The 22,105-nt window shown below is 36.1% G+C and overlaps 1 protein-coding gene across 7 annotated transcripts in view; it reads right to left on the bottom strand.

The window, feature by feature from the left end:
• Positions 1–22,105, bottom strand: part of ATP11A (ATPase phospholipid transporting 11A) — a 117,239-nt gene that overhangs the window by 56,605 nt on the left and 38,529 nt on the right. For all 7 annotated transcript variants that reach the window (XM_085215311.1, XM_085215342.1, XM_085215304.1 and 4 more), the window contains exon 2: positions 4,848–4,970. In XM_085215311.1, the coding sequence (XP_085071437.1) occupies positions 4,848–4,970 (123 nt within the window). The remainder of the gene's footprint in view (positions 1–4,847; positions 4,971–22,105) is intronic.

Raw genomic sequence — 22,105 nt, forward strand, 5'->3', positions numbered from 1 at the left:
CCTGTGCATTTCACAATCTTAAATGCTAACAGAAATTGGGAAAAGATACAGACAAATCTGACCAGATGTATGAACTACTTCTGCACAGAACTGTTGAACAGGCTAAGAATGTTCAGCCTAGAAAGAGTATGGCAGAAGATCGCTAACAGCATCAAGAAGATAACGATAATGGTTGCTCTCAGATTGAAGGACTTGCAATCATCACGGAAAATTAGGAAGTAGGCATTTCAAAATGAAAGTTTAGTTTTATTTTATCAAACTTCTAAAGTTTCACTGTGCATTAATTATTCTAAAAATTCACGTGAGTTCAAAAAATAATGAAGAAATTCAGGCCGAAAACTCATGTATTAAATGTAAAGTCATCAGTTTTGGCTAAGTCACAAATCAACAAATACTGACAGTGGTGAAGAACTGGAACAGGCTGCCCAGAGCAGCTGAGGATGCACCTGCACTGGAAGCGTTCAGGCTCAGGCTACAGGGGCCTTAGGGTAACCTAATCCAGAGGGCGTCCCTGTTTAGTATAGGAGTGTTGGAACTGGATAGGCTTTAAGGTCCCTTCCAACCCTAACATTCTGTAATAGTAACATCCTATTGAGCAGTATCATTCTATGTCTACTTGTTGCTTCCTTCCTTAAACATCTACCGCTGGCGACAAGATAATGTGCTAGGTGGGACTTCAGCAGTTCCCATGACAGCACATTAAGTGGTTTGGCACTTCCACACACTGTGATGTATTATTTTATATATATATAAAAAATAATATATATATACACCCATTGGCATACTACCTGGGACACCCTGAGCACAAATGATGAAGTGTGGACCTTAAGGAAGTTTCATATTAGTTATTTTGTGATTAATCACTTTTCAGAAGCAGAATTGATAAAAACTTGACGTCCTCCCAATTCAGAAATAGAAGGAACAAAAGGCGTTCCCTACCAAATTCTTTTAACCACTACTACAGTAAGATTTTCTTTTTGAAATAGTAGTTTTAATGATCAGTACATTCTTTCAAAATATGAATATTTTTAACAACAACAACAAAAAAAAGCAAACAACTTCTGCCAACTCATTTACATGAAGTTGTGTTGTTTTTTTTTTTTTTTTTTGACTCCTCATATGAAACAGCAGGGTTTTCTGCCAGCTGTTACTTTGCCATGCTGCATCACTGCCATATAAGTCCAATAAAGGGCACACAGCAGCTACATTAAAGACTAACAGTCCATGCAGGTGAAGTAGTTAAAAACTAGAACCATGTAAGAATCTACCTTACAAAGGTCACTACCTTTGAACATAAGCTAACTGCATATACAAGCTAAAACAATTTTTTTGCTTTTTATTAATTTGACACACACTTTTTGTAGTACATTGTTAAAAGTCATATGAAATCAAAAAAGCATTTTTGTCTGCCCAGTGTCTGTCTTGATCGGTTTTTTTCACAAGCAGGAATATGCCATTAAACAGATAGAGCATTAACCACATTCCACAGTGACAACGCAATATACAAGAAATATTCCCCTGTACCGGAATCAAATTATCATCTTGCTGACACTAGAAAACCTCTTGTGCAGCATCATGAAGTTTACCTTTGGAAGAAAAAAACCTTAGACTTTTCCAATTACTTCAAGTGGCCATATTTTTTCAGGGTTTTATGACAGGGCATTTGTTAATACAGGAGCATACAGTCCAATTGACGAAATTTCCTCATGGTCTTCAGGTGCTCTTTTTAGAAACTCAATTTGTCTTAAATTGGCAGAATTTGTACTTCAAAGTTCAGGGTTTCTCATCCTTGAAGAGCAATCATCATCTTTCCTGTATAAGCCTTAAAGACCTATAAAACCACAGCTGAAAACTACTGTCTGTCCTACTGATGAAAAACTAAGGAAATACCCTTCATGGTTGAGGTAATGTTACATAGCATGCTCGCATGTATGTATTTTACTCTAACAATTATGAATTTCCGATTATAATATTGTTTTTCAATAGCATTTCAATATACTTTCATTATTTTTTCAGTAAGTTTAAGGCTGTCTTTAAGCTGCAGTAGATATTCTTTCAGAGAGCTTCTAAGGGAGCCAGTAAGAAGGACAGAGTGAAAGGCTGTGAGCTAGCTAGCTTACAGAGCAAGAATCAATACAAGCCAAATCACAGTAGCGCTTTACCCAGAATATCTGGGATAGAACACATGAATAATCAAATTTTCTTGCAAAGGACAGCATAGGTAAAATAGCAAGAGAAATTTTCTATTTCAAGACAATTGTAATCCAAGTTGAACTTTCTGCACTCTTAGGAACAATACTGTAAAAAGTATGTATCTGTATAAAGGACTTCTGCAAACTCTACTCCCTCCTAAAAAACAAGGGCTGCTCTGAAAGTAATATTTCCCATTGCATTATGTTGGCCCACGGTATCAGAGGAAGATGCTGGTGATATGGCTGTAGAGACTGAGCCTTTCCACCAATGTTCTGTTACATTTTGTATGACAGATGGCAATGGAGGGGTGGCTTGACAAAATGGAGCCTGACAAGGAAGTGCACATGAGTCAAAGGGTTATTACTAAATTCCTCCATGTGGAAAAAACTGCGTCAATTGACATTCATCAATACTTGCTGAGCATTTATGGAAACTGAACAGTGGATGTCTGCACAATGATGTGGTATGCTTCAGCAATGGTGACAGAGGGTCACCTCTGCTGGTGCGGATTTTTTAATAAATGCAACATGCAGACTCTTGTTCGTTGCTGGCAAAAATGATAATGGTGATGATTATGCTGGAAACCAGTGTATTGTAGCTGAGAATTTGCTCTATCAAATAGTGTTATTGTGCTCTTTGCATCTGTTGAAGTTTCCATACAAATAAATAGGAGGCATTACTTTTGGAGTTACCTATGTAATCATCACTGTATTTACTTTCACAGTGAAGACTTAGATTACTTATTTAAAGTAACAAGTTTAACATATAAACCACAAGTCTGAGATATGTGTATAAAAATATTTCTACTAAAAACCTTTTGTTTATGGAAAAGCTTTTTAGTTGTCAACTAATTGTAAGAATCTAATATTTCAAACATCTAACTGAAAGTATATCAAAATTAAGTGAAATCTTTTCCTTGAGCTAATTAAAATTCCACATATTTAATAACTGTTGGCAAGAAGCTTCGGCTTATTCTCACACTAAACCACATTTAAGATCTCACTCTACAAAGCATAGTAACTCAAAACTTCTAATTTCACTATCAAAAAAAGATGTCAAGCACCTTGTAGAACTAAGTAGGATGCTTTTTATTTCAAAAAGCAGTGGCAGTAACTTACTTCAATAGCTTTATGTATGTAAGCTCTAGATGAAATATACAAGATTAAAATGTCACAAGTACAAAGATTTGCATAAAATGTGTTTATGCTGCAATAATACACAGTGATGTGCAAAGTACAGGATTTCCCATTGTACTTGTCTGACCATATTCCATCTGGATTATTTACATTACCTTCTGAATATTTTATCTAAGTAAAGATGTTCAGACACTAGGCTGTTTTTCTAGGCACGCAGTCTTTGGAAGAGATATAGAAAGAAGATAATAAAGATTGTAGTGAAGGAAGATAGTAAAATAAAAAAATTTATGTAAGAAATGAGGCAGTTTGAGAAGCACAACTTTTACTACAGCTTTGCCATATATTAGTGGAAGGTAAGTGTTCAGATCCACTAAGGTATGCAAGCATACAGTTCTGAGATTACAGGGTTAGAAAGGTTCTCAAAGCAAATCTAAGATACTGCTTAAAAGTAACTTTTTCCAGTAAAAGCTATTTTAAAGTCATTCACAGAATCATAGAACTGCTTGGGGTGGAAGAAACATCAAAGATGATTTGATTTCCAACCTCCCTGCCACAGGCAGGGTTGCCAATTGCTAGATTATGCACAAGTTCAGATTGACCAGCTTCCCATTAAACCTGGCCTAGACCCTCCTCTCCAGGCACGGGGCATCTACAACTTCTCTGGGCAGCCTGTATCAGTACCAGTACCTCACCATTCTCTCGGCGGAAAATTTCCTCCTGACATCTCATCTAAATCTTCCCTCCTTGAGTTTGAAATCATTTCCCCTTGATGTTATTGCATAACTGGCTTGCATGAAGTTTGACATCTGAACACATTCAATAGATGAAGTTCTTGGGGAGTCTGCGACATAGAAAGCTGCAAGTGTTCAGTTTTTTATGCTACTAGAACAGAAACATTTAAGACAACCCAGACTTTCTAAACCAGAAACTTATTTGTTCACACAATACTGCTGAAGCAGGAAGTTGTAAACTTACAGTGAGTGATAAACTGTATGATTTCTAAAAGGTATAAAATCTTGGTATTTATGATATATTTAAGACTGATACACTTGTTAGATGGGTAATAATATCCCATAATTTCTAAGAGGTTTTTGTGTCAGCTTTTGAAGGGAACACTTATTGCAGAGATCACATACATCGATCGCAGTACTTCTTGTACTTTGAGATAATGCTCTCAATTAAAAAGGAAGATGTACAATTACAAAGTCTTGCCTTGGGAAGATGTTCTTTACTCCAGCGTCAACCCAAATGAAAATTACTTTCTCACTCTTTTGTGAAAAAGCACAGCCTCATTCTAAGACCTTGCTATGTACTACATTGAACACTGAATGAGTTACTTTATTCTAACTCATATATGACAATTAGTTTTTGTAGAAGAAACTTGAGATGTTCATTTACCTTTGCCAATCATGGTAAAGGAGAAACATAGCAAGTACAGAAAGATCATCTTGGAGGAATAAAATAAGCACACAAAGCGGAACTTACACTGATTTATGCAAATGAGTGACAGAACACTACCTTTGATGAGACTATTCTGTTATCTGGAAATCTCTGAGGAATGTATGCTTCAGTGCCTGGAGGTGGTTCACGATGCCCAACATAAATAGTCCGACTGTCCACCCAATTCTCTTCTCCAGCACACTACGAGAGGGGAAAAAAAAAAAAAAAAAGTCATTATCACTTCACTCAGTATTTCTGCAGTAAGATGAGTAGCAGACTCAAGTAACTAAACATGCCTAATCACTACACACACAGCTATCAACATCCGATCCCTTGCATTTCTCTGTATAATCTCAAGACCACTAAAAGACAAGTTTAAGTCAATTCTCAGAACTCCCTATATACACCAAACAGCACTTTTCCTTAAAGAGGAAACATGAAAATTACTATTCTGACTTCTTAGTTTTATAACAGAAAAAAGAAGAATGGTAACTCAGTAGTTTATTTGTAAATATCTTTCTTTTAGGAAAGAAACCCCGTCTTCTCCAAAATACTAGCAATAACAATATCCTGAGATACACAGCAACAGTAGGGAATCTTAGATTGTCAGGAAAGAACTCAGCTTGTCAGCTCAGATTCCTTGCTCTTTAATGAAAGCTGTGTCTGCAAGTAGATGAACCAAAGTGAAATGCTCATAGTTGCTTTGTGAAACTCCACCCAGTTTGTATTTTAATTAGTACTTCTACACTATGTGTAAAAACATACAATTTGCTGTAGATAAGCCAATTAATTCCACAGCCCACAGTTTCACCAATTCCCATCCAAGTTATGAAAAATGCTTCAAGAACAGAATACATTTCCAATATCTTGATCCAGACAGAGAAACCAGGCATCCCCTATTTTGAAACCATCTCTAGGTAAAAAGATGAGTAAATGAAATGTTTAAGTATAACCAATTTGAAATTAAAATCTGTCTTATGCTGTAATTATGTATATATGTACGCTTTGTATGTCTTGATTTTGGCTGGGATATAGTTAATTTTCCTCACAGTAACTGATACAGTGCTACCTTTTGAATTTGGGATGAAAATAGTGTTGACAGCACAGCTATGTTTTAGCTGGCACTGAGCAAGGTGGGATACCCCGATTCCAGGACTTTTCTGCTTCCTCTGCTGCCCTGCCAGCGAGCAGCCTGGGGATGCACAAGGAGCCGGGAGGGAACACAGCCAAGGACAGTTGACTCCAATTGAACAAAAGCAGTCATGTACTATAGAAACAACATCCTCAGCAATAAAAGTTGGGAGGGAGGGAGTGCAACAAAGTAGGACTGGGGTGGGACGGACAGGATCAGAGTTATGCTTGAGTAAAAATAAATGTTCTCAAGTAACTGTTATGTGTGATTCAGTCTCATTTTCCTGGAAATGGCTGAACATTTACCTGCCAAAGGGAATTAGCAAATTGCTTTGCTTGCATGTATAGATTTTGTGCTATTAAAACATCTAAGCTCAACTCATGAGATCTTGCAGTTTTACCTTTCTGATTCTCCTCCCCATCCTGCTGTGGAAGACTGAGCAAGTGACCATGTGGTGCCTAGCTGCCCACTGGGATTAAACCACAGCAGTAAATTAGAGGGAAGCTCCTTTCCTGACACTATGTGTAACTTCCCTGAAGTGTCTGTGGGCACTGTTGCTGGTTGGCAAAGTAACCACCAAAGTTACCAGAAGCAGTTTAGTAGTCAAGTGGAGCCAAAGCATCACTCCCCAAAGCAGCAGCTCTTCTCTTCTAATCAGTCTTATTGGCAACAGCTCTGGGCAGATTTACTTTATTAATGCAGATATGGCTGATAAGTCTAAAATTTCATTTTTAAGCTTAACCCAAAGCATGCATTCTCACTTCTCTTTCATTGCTTCTCTTCTATGTGATCATTCCACTGTTTCATGCACAACAAATGTGAATAACAAACTTTCAATATGAATTCTTTAAATGTAAGTATAAAACTCTTTTAATCCCCTGAAAACCTGAAGCAGCACTTTTACAACAGTTACCTATCTGACATGAATGCTATGTGACATGAATGGCTTCCTTTGTGGAAAGAAGAAAAAATGCTAAGCGAAAGTATTGGAATAAGAGCTTCAAAACTTAGGCTGTCAAGCACAGAATAGCTGAGTAGCCATAAAGCAAACTGTGAGGTGAATTAAGAGAAAAACAAGGAGGCTTAAACAAAAAGCAACTTTGGCTGCCGCATGCCTTTAAACTTGAACTAGTTAGGAAAAAGTCCTAAATCATACTAATTCTTACTTATGACAGAAAACAAAGCAATTAAGTTCAGAAGCTACTGAACAGTTCTAAGTTACAGAATTCAGAATAAAACTTAAAGGAAAAGACGTTTGCTTTTGTTAGCTCTTTTAATATGTACATTTTATCTAACTCAGTAATTTTAAGGAGTTAGTTAACCATATCATATGAATGCAAGTTACATGAAGGAAGGATGGTAGCCCTTCTTATGATACATCAGAGCCCCAGTCATAGCTTGTACTCCTCTATTGCTGACTTCAGAGGGTGGGCACATATATTTCACATGCCAGATCCTTGCAGTGGGAACCTAAAATTATGATGTGGGTTATTTTGAAAAGTACACTAATCTTCCAGCCAGACAACTCCCACATCTCTAATTTGGCTTGTCACAATCTCAAAAGCAGACTGCCATTCTAAATGCTCATACCACTTCTGAAGACTAGCTAGTATTCTTACAGCATGTCAAAACATTTTAGAAGTAAAGCAGTAAAAAAAAAACTTTCCACAATCTACCTCACTTCTGTGCCAAGAAAAAAAAATCAGTGTTTTCTATCATTTTATTACATGATATTTTTACTTTCTCAATACACCTGAACATGCAATGTATGCAAATGATTTACTGACTCTTGGGACAAGCAGTACTTCTGGAAACGTAGGAGTGAGAGATATTCCTAAGAAGTAGACCAAATTGTACAGTGTTAATTTTTCATTAAGGATATTCCAGACATCAAAGAAACACAAAGATTATTGCTAATACACTGAAGTGGCTGAGTTCACAGACAAATGCTTAAAGGGGTAATGGGAATACAGTGCACGAATCTTTGAACATCAAGAATAAATCCCTCAGCTTCTCCTTCCCCTCACACACACACACCGTGCCTGACTATTTATGTCAGCTTGACAAAGATCTTAGTTCAAATATATTTGGGTTTTATTTATTACAATCATTTTTATTTTACAATGTAACCTGATCATTATCCTGACTGAGTTAAAATAATCCACTGAGAAATTAATTATCAAGCTAGGAAGCACAAAAGATAGATCTCTTCGAACTGTATCCTTCTGCACTAGTATCAGTTTGCAAAGGTTTGATACCCCCTGTGTATTGTGTTACCACTAAGTAAACTAGCTTAATGTCATAGATCAGAATTTGCATCCAAAAAGAAAAGTTCTATAAAATTTACTTTAAAAACGGATGTAAAAAAATCAAGACAAATTCTTCTGTTAGCTTAATTGGACCTACTTTTTATTTTGAAATCACCACAAAATACAACTACATAGCTTAAAATTACATATCTCCTAGCACCAAACAATTTTCCATTTCAACATATTGACAGGAATTGGACAACATACGCGCTTTACACAATTCAACAAGTTGACACAAACTTCAAATCTCTCAAACATTCAAAGGCCATACACTAAATTTTGTGGGAGAGACAACGTTATACAGAATCACAGAATTGTATGAGTTGGAAAGGAGCCCTAAAGATCACTGAATTCAACCTCCTGCTAAAGCAGGTTCCAGTACATAAAGTAAAGTGCTTTATTCAGTAAGATCACAAGGTATCTCACTTTCGTGAAGCAGAAAAAGGGAAAACAGTGATGTATATCACAAAACACACAACCCAGAGAAATCAAGTCACAGCATTTTAACATCTAGTAACGCTAACCTACAATACTGAATGCTTTGAATCAAGAATTCTTTTGCTGTTCAGGTACTTCATATGAGATCATTTGCTGAATGACACCAGGGTAATTAAAAAAAAAAAAAACAATAGATGCTGCTGTCAGTACAATGAAATATGTTCTTTTTTTTTTATTATTATTTTGAGTTCTATTACTTAAGCCCATTAAGGGTATGGGGAAGAAATCAGAAATAAATCTTAGCATTATCTGCTTCTATTAATAGTATAAAGCTCAGCCTGCTGAGACCAGGTTTCATTGGCACATCAATGAGGAAGCATTACTTAGCTTTTATGCTTTCAAGCAAGGTCAGCAACAAAGAAAGCAAAGACCGGTAATAGACCAAGTCATCCTTACGTAATGCTAAACAGAGGTGTTAACAGGATTATACCTTAATACATGTATAAACTGGAAGATGAACACCAAATATTCAGAAAATAAAGAGAAAAAAAAAAACAAGCTGACACTATCTTAATATTCACTTTCATACTACTCTTACCTAAATTTTTACAGAAATGCATTATCTGGGGTAAATATTCAACAGATGAAAGTGAAAAGACGACAGACACTGGCAGTTGTTTGATGTCTTCCAAGCAGCTCTCTGTGGTTAATTTGAAAATGCTCCTTTAACTTCTCATGGAAAAAAATAAAAATAAAAGCAACATGGTAGAGTACAAATGATTATCCAGTCAACGGTTTTTATTTTAGCACCTTTCAAAGATAATTTTAGCTCATTAACTAAAATTGAGCATACCAGGGTTGTCACAACAGTGTGTAGGTGCTGGGAAAGTAACTGACCTTGAAAGATTCCAGGTCTTTCCAAGTATTTTTAGTAAACACATTCAACTTACAGTTTGCTAATCAATGGTAGCACTGAATGACACTTCCTGACTTTCCACTTGAGCTACTAACTTGGGCATAATTGGGAAAAACAACCTTGGATTCAAAATTATATTCACTCTTCAAAGAAATTAAACACAAACACTACTAAAAAAGGTTCATAATGCATTAAGCATTGCTAAAAACAGCTAAAATCTCCACTGGTCAGGCTGTAAATATATTTTGTTGGACAACATTCTCTCATACTTCTTCGCTAAATGCTTTCTCGGAAGGAGTTATAAACAGACTGCAGACTATCTATAGATTTGCTAGTAGTAAATTCCATGCATCAGTTGTAACCTTGCTCACTCAGGCTATGACTAAAAGTTCTTTTCTACAAACACTGCATTCCCGAAGGAAAGAATGGCATCACTTCAGGTACTTCAACAAAACGCTACTATTTCATCTCAGTACTGAAATTAAAACTATTGTTAAAATTGCACACCAAACCTACAACTGTTCATCACTGTAAAGTAGTAAGTATTAGAGGATAACAGGCACTGGTCAGCTATTAGCATTGAAGTCCGCATGAAGAATAATGGCAAAGAGCCGAAAAAAATTTTCACAGGTAGAATATTTTGCTCTGATATAACTGGATACATTCCATCCAGTAATCACTGAAAAAAAGATTAAAAATAAAATTCCAACTTTGTATTTAGTGAAGAGAAAATACAATTTTAGTTTCTCATGTAGACGTAATTCAATTAAGTGAAAAAAAATATTTCATTCTCATTTTCATTTTCTTAAGCATACTAACTTCTTTCACGTACACTGTAACATGGTTAAGTGATCAATCTCATCTATTTCTTGTCCCATCAAGTATACCAAGTACCTGCTCTTTTTCTCTTGACTCTGTGCCATTCTACAGGTAAATGTCAACCATCTCCCTCTGGAAACAATGGTGCAAAGAACAAATGCCTACCTAACCATTCTAGACAAATCAAATCTGCAAGATTTTAAAGGAAGAGCTGGTCTGTAAATCCTAAAAAGCAGAACCCTTCTGTAAATATTACAAAGCAGACTACTTCTAAAGAAAAAAGAAAATTTACATTTCCTTACTAGTTAGAATAAATTAGAACATTTGTTCTCACCAAAGCAAACATTCCAGCTTCTACAAAATACGAACATTTTAATAAAATTTCTCTTCCTTCCAGATCATGCCTCCTTGAGCACCATACTCAGAATAAAAGGTTTCTGAGAATATTCTAATACAGTTACACTCAAATGATGTCATACTAGTTTGCACAATTACAATTTAATATAGTCCCTTGTAGAAAGTCATGTTCCTTTCATTTTCAGTTTAGAATGCCACATTTAACTGAACACCACCTGTACTCAACAGATGACAACACAGAATTGCAGAATGATTTGGTTGGAAAAGACCTTTAAGATCACCTAGTTCCAATCCCCTGCTATAGGCAGGGACACCTCCCTCTAGACCAGGTTGCTCAAAGCCCCATCCAGCCTGGCCTTGAATGCTTTCAGGGAGGGAGCATCCACAGCCTCGCTGGGCAATCTGTTCCAGTGTCTCACCACCCTCACAGTAAAGAATTTCCTCCTAATACGTAGTCTAAATCTACCTCCTTCTAGTTTAAAATCATTTTCCCTCATGCTGTTGCTACACGTCCTTATAAAAAGTGTTCCCCAGCTTTCCTGTAGGCCCCTTCAGGTACTGGAAGGCTGCTATAAGGTCCCCTGGAGCCTTCTCCATGCTGAAGAGTCCCAGCCCTCTCAGCCTTTCCCCATAGAGGAGGTGCTCCAGCCCTAATCTTCGTGGTCCTCCTCTGGACCTGCTTCAACAGCTCCATCTCCTGTTTCTGTTGGGGACCTGCTCCTCAGAGCTGCTCTCAAGCCATTCTCTGCCCAACCTGTTTCTGTGCTTGTGTTTCTGTGCTGACCCAGGTGCAGGACCTTGCAATTGCACACAGAGCACTATAGCAACCTCCTTAAAGTCACAGAAATTCTGTTTCAAATACATAATATCCAAACCAAGTTTTTCAAGCAAGAGTAAGATCTTTCACAATTGCTCAATTTAAACTCCAACTTTCGTTTATATGCTGGACCACTGAGTGTAATTATTTGTGATGCCTGTGATTTGGAAGAGAAACAATATTGCAAAGATAGCAATATGGATAGCAGACAGACTACAATCAGAAGTCTTTTTCACCCGTGATCTTCAACATGTTTCAAGGAATTATTGGGATAATGGCAAAAATACATTAATTAGTGGATGCTTTTACTTTATTTGTTTTCCTTCCTCCCGCTGTAAGGGTTCTGACACATTTTGCTCCTTGCTGGCATATCGATAAGATACCATAGCACAGAGAGAAATGCTGTGCCTCTCTGTACATCTACCTGACCCCATTCAGGAAGAACTGTTACATGGAAATCCTTTCAAGAGTGTCTCAATTGCAATTAGAAAGTCAAATGAGGAAAAACTATACTAAGTAGAACCACAAGAGAAGCTAGAGGGAAAAGTATCACATAAGATACCATACTTTGTAGCTTTGTCACTTAGAAATTATATCTAAAGTTTACATCTAAAGTAGTACCAACAAATTCAGCTTTGTGCACAAATCTTACCCGTTCTTTTGTTGCTATCAAAAGCTGCAAAACAAGAGCAACTCTATTTCCTGGTAATCAGGTAACTAAACACCACGCTGCCCTGCCAGCCAAACTCGGAGTGTCTGTAAACACACTTTTAAAGAGTACTTCATAGATACTTCAGAACATGGGTAATTTTATCATCTTGCTTGCCAGAAAGTAGAACTATTTCCAGTAATTCATCAAGAAGCATTTGAGATGGATAAAAAATTTTAAGACAGAACAGAACAGAATGGTTCTGTTGGAAGCGACCTTCAAAGCTGACCTTTTGAATTCAACCACCTGACCACTCTGGTGCTGACCAAAAACTTACAGCATGTTGTTGAGACTCTGTCCAAATGCCTTTGGAACACTGAGAAGCACTGAGCATCAGCCATCACTCCTTGAATGCCTCTACAGTTGGGGCATCCACAACCTCCTTGGGCAATCTGTTCCAGTGCAGCACTCACAGAAGTGCCACTCTCCTTTAAGAGAGCACAAGTTCATCAGAAGCTCAGAAGCAAATTTCCAAAGAAAAGAAAAGGACAAATCATTACATTGGTGCTGTTAGCACTAGTTTTTTCCACACCTATACAGAAAAACCTAAACCTTTAATCAAAATGTGGCCCTTGCTAATTCTGCTAAGTTTAGAAGAAGAAAGTTTACTTAATTCAGCTCCAAACATATTGCCTCTAAATAATGCCTAAATAATACCCACAGAAGTAAAAAGGTAAAATACAAATGACGTCCTCTTTCTCTCTCCCCATAACTGGTATGTTTATTGACAGCCTGCAAACCTTGGCATTAGTTAAAATGACAATATTAGACAAGTTTTCCTATGGACAACTGTGCTTTCCATATCCTCTGCACTATAAATTGTGAATTATTTACCTCACCTTCTCTCATGTGTAATTGATTTTGTGAGCTACTTAAAGTCACATCTTAATGTGACTTTATCATCATGACTCCATCTTGAATAAGTCTTGTATTTATAGCACAAAAGTAACTTGACAGTTCAGAATGTCAAATGGTTAATTATTTATCATTAGAAGTTGCTTAGTATTTTCCCTTATTTCCTTACAATATATTTTTTTTAAGTTCTGTGTACCAGCATCAAATCCCACGTTAGGTAGATTTCAGTGAATAACAAAGCACTACTTCGTTACTTGGATATGAGAAATGCTCCTAAATGCAAATGGTTAAAAAGGTTACTGAAACATTTACTTGGAGCTATTTGAGTTTCAACAAGCTTCAAACTCTAACATAGCCATACAGTTGTATTCCAGTACAACTCCAGCACACTAAAGTAATATAAAATATTAATCATTCCTTGCAATGCTGCCAAACAAAGTCTTACGTTCAACTACTTAAGGGAAAATGTGATGTGTTGATTCAAGCACAGACTCGCAAGTTTTATTTTACAGTTTTACCTACCATCACATAGATGCTGCTGGTGAAATAATACCTGGTACAATCCCTACACATACATATGACTTTTTTTTTTTTTTTTTTTCTCTCAAGTTTTCTTAATCTAGTAGGCATAAGGATAATATACCTAATAAAAAAAGTTAGTGTTCTTGTTTTTCCCCATCAGTAACTCATGGTATTAAAGGACTTTCATCACTCTTGGGTGTTAGCATAAGAATCATGAGTAAACCTACTCATAACACACAAAAACCTCTGATACCAATACTTATGAGAGTTTTAGAATACTTTGTTCCTCAAGCGCAGTGAAAACGTGAATTCCAGTAAGATTAAATATTTCTTAAAAGTTCCTTTGATGCACTGGATTTTTAAATATTTACTTTTGTTCAGAGAACAGCCTTAAGGATTTGCAACTGACCAATGTCAAGTACAACAAGGTTTCATAACTTGTTACATTACAAACATCAAAAGATTGAAGGACTGACACTTCTACAGTATCAAGTCCAACTGCTTTCTACTGTTCACAGTACTATAAGTTAAATGTTCATATAAAGTGAGTATTTTATATTCCAGCTTTTTTTACTTTGCCATATATATATATATTGCCAGAAAAACGTAAAGAAGTTTTCAAAAAAAACTAGTCTATAATACCAAATAAAAACATAAATCTAACTAGATAGAAACCAGTACCAGTCACTTAACAGACAGACTTATAGAAAACAAGTTCAGTCACTGAATTAGATCTTGAGTCAATTCCTGACTGACCAACAAATACTACAATACATTCAGACAGGACATAGGAAGTCAAGCACAGACTTCCAGTTTTAAACACCTTAAACAGGTCCATGGTGAAAGATAGGTGAAGTTTAAATTAAAATATCATTAATAAGTCAAGGGGAACTTCTGATATAACAAAGAAGTTCTCAGGCTGGACTGGGCTGTGAGCAACTTTATCTAACAGTCAATGCCCAACTGTCCTGCTATGAACGGGGACTAGACAGGGGTTGCAACTAGATGATCATTATGGTCCTTTTCAACCCAGGCCATTCTGCGACCTTTGAGGATCTCTTCCACCTCAAATAACTCTACGATTCTAAGGGTGAGGAACACTCAAGTATAATACTTTTCCAACATATATTTTTTTAGTGATATGTAAGGCACAAGTCGGTTCCCAATGACAGGTAAGCCTACGTAGATAAACCATTCTTATAAAATACTATTGATAAAAGCATTAATGATAACGAAGAAATCCGTAACAAGATGAATATGGTATGCTCAACACATCTGATGTAAGGTTCCAGTACACGTGCCAATGACCATCTCCTGAAATAAAGTACAGAAGTGGATGAAATAAGGTTGCCAATAAATATTCTACTCAACACTGAGAAACTGCTACAAAGATCAGAGATTCCCAAGCTTAATGCCAAACACAGCTTCAGCATTCATTTTTAATATATGCAGCAGGTGTATGGCATTGATTTATTCACAAAGAACACTTTCATCTTTTGGTCCTAAGATATTTCCCCCACATCTGATGTACTTCATATATCATACTGCGTATTATTTATAAAAAAAAAAAAAGGAACAAGTGTTTACTATTCTCTTCCCAAGCTCATTTTTTATAAAGTAAAGCACTTTTTGATTTAGTTTGGTTTTATTTGTAGGAGAAAAAGGAAAATTAAACTGCTTGAAAATTAAGGTTTGGCCTAATTTTTAATACTGCTTATCAGCTGCACATCTTTAATTTTGTTAAAAAGAAATGACTAAACGCTATGATCAACAGGAAAATGAAACTCTATTTTTAACCTGCAGTCAGGTTTTACTGAAGTAATAAAATCTCAAGTGTATGATTTATACTGTCACGCTGTGAGGGTGGTTAAACACTGAAATAGGCTGTCTACAATGGCTAAGTCTCTGTCCTTAGAGATGTTCAAAACCTTATTGGACAAAACCCCAAGCAATCTGCTCAACCTGCTTTGAGCAGAAGTGTTTAACTAGACACACTTCACAAGTCCATTCCTGAAGCCAAGAGACTGGCCTGGTCTGTGGACGTGCATTCAGAGCATGAAGGATAAGGTCACCCTAAACACTATGAGATAGAGATTATTATTCTAGAAAACAAACAAACAAACAAAAAAACTGTGGCAACATCCCATTTTATAATGCAAGTCTCACACGGCAACATTTTATCTATAGCTCAGCAGGCAAGCTCCTCAATAATGCCATAGGGTCTGATGTCAATATAATTAGAGAACATGGGAAACAAGCCTTTGATACTTCCAGTATTTCATTTTATTCATCCATGGGAGAAGAAATGTCTGCATTCAATGTCAATACATCAAGACTGTTCTGTGTCCTTCATGCAGGAAAAAATCAAGATATTTCTAAAGAAAGACTTCCCTAGCAAGTCTGAGATTGTACTGTACATTGAGATTAATGTGTTCTGAGCTGCAGTGATTTTGACAATAAAGGCAAAAGAGGTTACATAGCTTTGTCTGGGATGAGACGATAAGTGTAATCTCAACCTCCACATGTCTGCCACTCAGTGACACAAAAAAGGTTAAACAATCCTTTTGATGTTGCAACCTTTTAAGGTTTCTATTCAGCAGAAAAAAAACATACATAAAAACAAGATATCTACTTCTAGGCCTTGGATTACTGCTGTGATCTCTTTGATGTGCAGAGGGGTAGAAGTGAGCTGTCAAAATACAATACCCTGTTAAAAAAAAAAAAAAAAAAGCTTGGGGTTAGATATCCTCCAATATGAAAATCCCTAGAGGCTCCAGCTAACTGAGAAATGCTTCCTGTTCACCCCCATAAGTGTACCCCACAACATTAATTCACACCTGGTAAGTCATAATGAACCAAAGAAATTTCCTCAGACTTTGAAGGTTGGTATTTCCATCTGCCACTGCTTCCGTTAGTCAACAACAAGAAAAAAAAACAAACACCAAAATACATCATTTTCTCAACAGAAGACTCAAGAAAACCAACGTTGGCCAAGAGCATCTTACAGAGGGTTGGTAGACTCTCAAATCCTATATATTTGGAACCCATATCATAAGTAAACTCCCAGCAGAAAGTACATACTGACACAAAAGACCTTTTTTAATGAACTTAAAGAAAGCACAAATGTACGTGAGGACATGACAGCCCCTCACAGGACCTTAAAGAACCAAGTCTAGAGAAAAATCAGGCTTACAGATATTCTCTAGCTAACTTAGGAGCACAAAAAAAAAAAAAAAGAAAGAAAAGAGGAAGATATAAACGAAGAAATGCTACTTCAACTGCAGAATAAATCAACAAATCATTGATCATTGATGTTATCTATTTTAATCTCCTGTATAAGAAAAGCTAAAGAAATCACAGTCTAAAACAGGTAAATGTGAAAAGGGGAAAATAACATCATATTTTTTCCCTACAGCAACATTCATTTTTCTTAAAACGCGTTATGTACTTAAGAAATAGTTATTGCAACAACAGAATTTATTTTTTTTTTTTTGTTTTCTTAGTGTTATCACTTAATGACTCAGTAGACTGATTTTCTTTTTAAATATTTAGCTGTTATGCTCAATGTAACTCATCTGTTCCCATAAAAGAGTCGTGCAGGCTCCTCCCCCAGTCTGTCTCTTCTGATTTGGCCAGGAATTCCTGGAGCCAGTCCAAGGAACAGAAACCAAAATTGCAAATGCTCAGCTGCTGCACAACTGGGCTAGGAATGGCAATGAGGAATTTAAAACTAGCTTGTTGTGCTTTTTATTTATTTATTTTCATTTCCACATCTAGGAAATAGTGTGTGTATCAAATACTATAATACATATTGCAAATATTTCTTATTTAGAAAACACATGGCCACAGTAATTCTGCACTTCGAGTCCCATTTCCATATTCACAGATCCTTGCAAATCATGACAGATTCACTGAGCAATATGATCTTACAACAAAGTTAAATCAAACTTCAAAACTAGCCATACTCTAAGCAGAGGTTTAGATCAAACGACTTTCAGATGGAAGTTTTACTCGCTGCACAAAATTCCAGACAAAAACATATAATTCAGGTGATTTTAGGACAGGTAATTGGACACTATGTCTAAAACCAGACACCAGGAGTTAACAGAATACCAGGTCATTTTCACTAACAGCCATTTGTAAAGCCTAAACATTCCAGACCTTACCCTATTATTTATTCTTTTCTAAACCTCAGGCCTCTGAAGGCAAAGCTCAGATTATATCAGAAATCAATTTTCTGTACCCATTTTTGGAGAAAAAAGCCAAAAGATGTGAAAAATCATTCTGTAATCATATTAAAAACATATCATCTGAATGAATGAGGCATGTTTAGCTTCTGCATAAGAGTACATGATCAGTCTTGTACTATCTGCATGTTTACAAAGGATTTGGACTAAATGCTGCACAATCCCAATGCATCCCACAGCATAATGCTGCAGGCAGAGAAGATGGAGGAAGATACCAAACCTCTGCTGCCGCAAATAAAACTTCAGGTGATATCTCAAGGGGTATTGCTACAAATAAGTTAAACTAATTCTTTGCCGGTGCCTGCTTGGCAGTCAAGTCTCTTACCAGAGTTATTTCTTCCAATACTTATCCCCCCCGCATCCCCAATATAAGATATAATCCAAAAACAAGAGAGGCAATTTCAGGTGGAAAAGTAATTTACTTTTGCCTTCTATAAACAATTATTCTTTGTTTTTAAGAGGCATTCTATTGGAAAACTCCTCAGAAATAAAACAACTGCTTTTAATGAAAGCAGATGAAATTTCTATGCACAGATGTTGACTTCAGGTCATGCATAGCACAAATAAAAACATCAGTCTGTGGTTTTGTCTTATAAACAAACAGGTATGACTGAAAACAAGGAAAGGAGAAAATACTTTCTTTACTCTATAGTACACGACTGCTTTTGACGCCTTGCCACAGCTAACAACATCAGGTACCATATGCAACAACCACACCTCAGAACTAAATAGCTGCTTCAAGTCTAGTGCAGAGAAAGGTCAGGAGATTACCAGTTACCCTATTTTATCGTGTTGTGTTGGGTTTTTTTTTCATAGCACACATGGCTTCTAAGGAATCAACTGTTCCTTTTAAGTTGAATTCAAATGAAGGAAGTATTCTGGTTGTAAGAGATAATTACTTACTTTGTTTCTTAACGTAAGTTGATTAAGTGCTTATGTAAGAGGCTATCCGGTGGCAGCTGGAACATCTTAGGCTGAGCCACTGCCTATAGCCAAGGCAGCACTGTGTCGCGGAAATCCAACTCGAATTTCCTTTCAGCAGCAGATAACAGTCACGACTCATGCCAGCCTGACAAGTTCTGGCACATACAGAAAATATTGTAAGGCCAGCTCTATCACAAGTGAGTTTAATGTTCTGAATTAAAAGAAAAAAAACTACAACTCCTAATGAGATGTATAGCCAGAAGAAATTAAAACAACCTAGAACATAGGTTTTTTGTTTCTTGTTTTTTTTTTTTTTTTTTTATTTTTATTTTTATTTTTAATATATACTTGCCACCCACTGAGAAGGAAGAAAATCGACTTCAGATGCAAATTTCTAGAGACAAAACCTTTGGGTGTTTTTGGGAGGATGCTGATGCAAACTTGAAGCAGATAATGACTTATCTGCCAGGAAATTTTTCTTTTAGGTTTTCTTGCTTCTGTTTTTGTTGCTGGTTAGGTTGTTTTGTTTTGTTTTGCTTTTTTCCATTTGCAAAAAGAAGAGAGCATAGAAGACATACCAAAGAGTATTTGCCCTTAACATAGATCCTTCCAAATAAAAAGTGTTGAAATCTTACAATCACCATCCATTTCAAAAGCCTATGCCTTTAGATTCATATAATTTCAGTGTGCTATAAAAACATGTAATGGAGGCAAGTTCAGAACAGATTTTGTTTGCAGGCATCTACACATCATACACAGGATCCTCTCCTGAATCACTGTCCATTCACTGTCTCCATTGTAAATAGAGTAAAAATAACTGATTTCGTTGGTATGAATCAGCTCGATAAAAAAACAAGAACTGATAAACTTGAGTAAGTCACAAGTTAAATTGTCAGCATCAGAACCTGTATCTTTCCACTACATTTACCCTATAAAAAGCGATAAAATGAAGTCTCAGCACTAAATCAATATAAAAGTTTGTCCCTGTACATAACAATGCTGATGTCAGGCTGTTAAAAAAGAACGAGTACAAAACATTGAGCTGCATGTTGTCATGTATTCCATAGCATCACAGTATTAAGACTTGGAAAACACTGCAAGAAGAAAGGCTTGCTATGTACAAAATGGGAGTTGTACTGACCCAATGGCCCTGTATAAATGACAGTATTTCTTCAAAAGCTGCTTACTTTTCTACAGAACTAAACAATCCTAAGTCACTTCACCACACATCTTCAAACTTACTGTAAAAATTTTATGTTTGAAGAATATTCAAGTTTTGAGTACTTATTAAATGACTGTTTCATTCAGATCAACAACAAAAGTAACATTTTTCTCCAAGTATTTATGACCAACTAACAAAGCTGCTTGCTTCACATCTTTTGAAAGCATGCAGAGCTTACAGCCATATTCCTTTTCTTTGGGTGCACAGCAGTAAATTGAAAACAAAAAACAAAAAACAAAAAAAAAACAATAATGTGATCAGTTTCAGAAAAACTCTCATTCTTTCACTCAGGAAGCTGAAATAGGATGAACTTCAGAAGAAAGAATTTTCGTGCATGTAACTAAAAGGAAGCGAGCTATGCAATAGAGACTGGAAGGATGAGGCAACGTGAAGCAACTCATGCTGGGGAACCGGCCTCATCTCTCAGATACCCACACCTTCCAATTAATGCTCAAGCAAGAAATTCTGCCTACTCTCAAGAGCACAGAAACAAAATAAAGGGAAACTGTACACCTGAATTGGTAGAAGATGACAGAAGTAATTTCAAGGACAAAAATATTTGATAGTTGAAGCCTGAAACTATTGTACTGCAGAATATTCATATATCCAATATGTTTTCAAGTATATAAACAGGTTACAATATCTTAAAAAACTACAAATATTAGTAGAATCAATTTCAACCCACAAGATATTTAAATCTCAGATCATAATACACCAAACAGCCCAGAAGGTTTCTGTTTCTCTCCATTTAATTCATGTGAACTTAGTCTCCCTAATTCTTAGATACTACCTCAGGCTTTTCACTGTATTCTCTCTAATATTTTAACAACTAACTTAGTGTAAGTACCAAAAAAGCAAGAAACAGTATACACCAGTGCCACTTTTAATGGCATGGAAATCTGTTTAATCCTGTTTCCATTTTTAACATTACGTACTTATTTGAGGTAAGTGACGGATTTAGAAATCCTTTTATGCCTCATTTCTACATCTGCACAGATATGAAGCTGGACAGATGGGAAAGGATTTTCCTCAGATGTAATGCTAGCTAGAAAGCGTATGGGCAAAAACAAACAAACAAACAAACTCCATCTGTTAATAAATGCTTCACTTTCAAGATGAAATTGAACATGCTTCCCTGCTTTTATCCTCTAATATAAACTTACTTCCATCTCATAGTGGAGATATCAGTCCAAGCATTTCTAAATATTTTGAAGAACATAGTGCTAGATTTGCCAAATATTCAATATTTAGGAAAACTCTCACGACCAATATGCAAGATTTGTCACTCTTGGTATACTTCAAAGATGCAGCATATACACAAGCCACTCATTCACAATTTCCAGCCCAAGAAAAAGGAATTACATATGCTCCATTTTATTTTAATTTTCCCTAATTTAATCATGTTGGGACTTTGCTAAACAAATTTAATAGAAGACTGACTGTCAAAAGAAGTGAAGAGGGCCATATAATAGAAGAGGCTAGACTTAATAAGGGTCTTCCACTATTCTAAGATTCTGATGACACAAATATTTTCTCTTGTCACAGAGAATATAATTTTCCCCTTCCGTTTTATACACAAGAGTATACATAAATTTGAAAACAAATCAGATGCTTTAGCAGAAGTAAAAAGTATTTTTTTTTTTTAAAGTAACTGAGTTTGAGCAAAAGTCTTACAGTAATTGAAGTCACAAAGCAGCTAATGAAAAGCAATCATAAATCTTCCTCAAGGCGGCCTGAAGTTAGATGCAATGTTCATTTTTTGTTCTGTGATAAGACTTGCAATTAATGGGCCAACATTTGCTCTAAATGACATACTCGGTTACAACTAATTTAGTATAGAGCTGCACAGAAGAGTGAGAACATGACCTAGTCTCATAATGCTGTTCTGTTTAATCTCAATTTTTTTGCCAGCATCTTCAAATCTGAGCTTTCTCAACTCTGTGAATCTGGCTATGCCACTGAAACAGTTAAACTATTGTAACTGCAACTGATAACACGGAACAACACAGCCTTTTCTCAGCATCAAAAAGACAGTATGTCAATACCAGATACTGCATTGATTTCATCAC

The sequence above is a fragment of the Meleagris gallopavo genome, chromosome 1 (assembly GCF_905368555.1).
Source record: "Meleagris gallopavo chromosome 1, MGAL_WU_HG_1.1, whole genome shotgun sequence".
Lineage (NCBI taxonomy): Eukaryota > Metazoa > Chordata > Aves > Galliformes > Phasianidae > Meleagris > Meleagris gallopavo.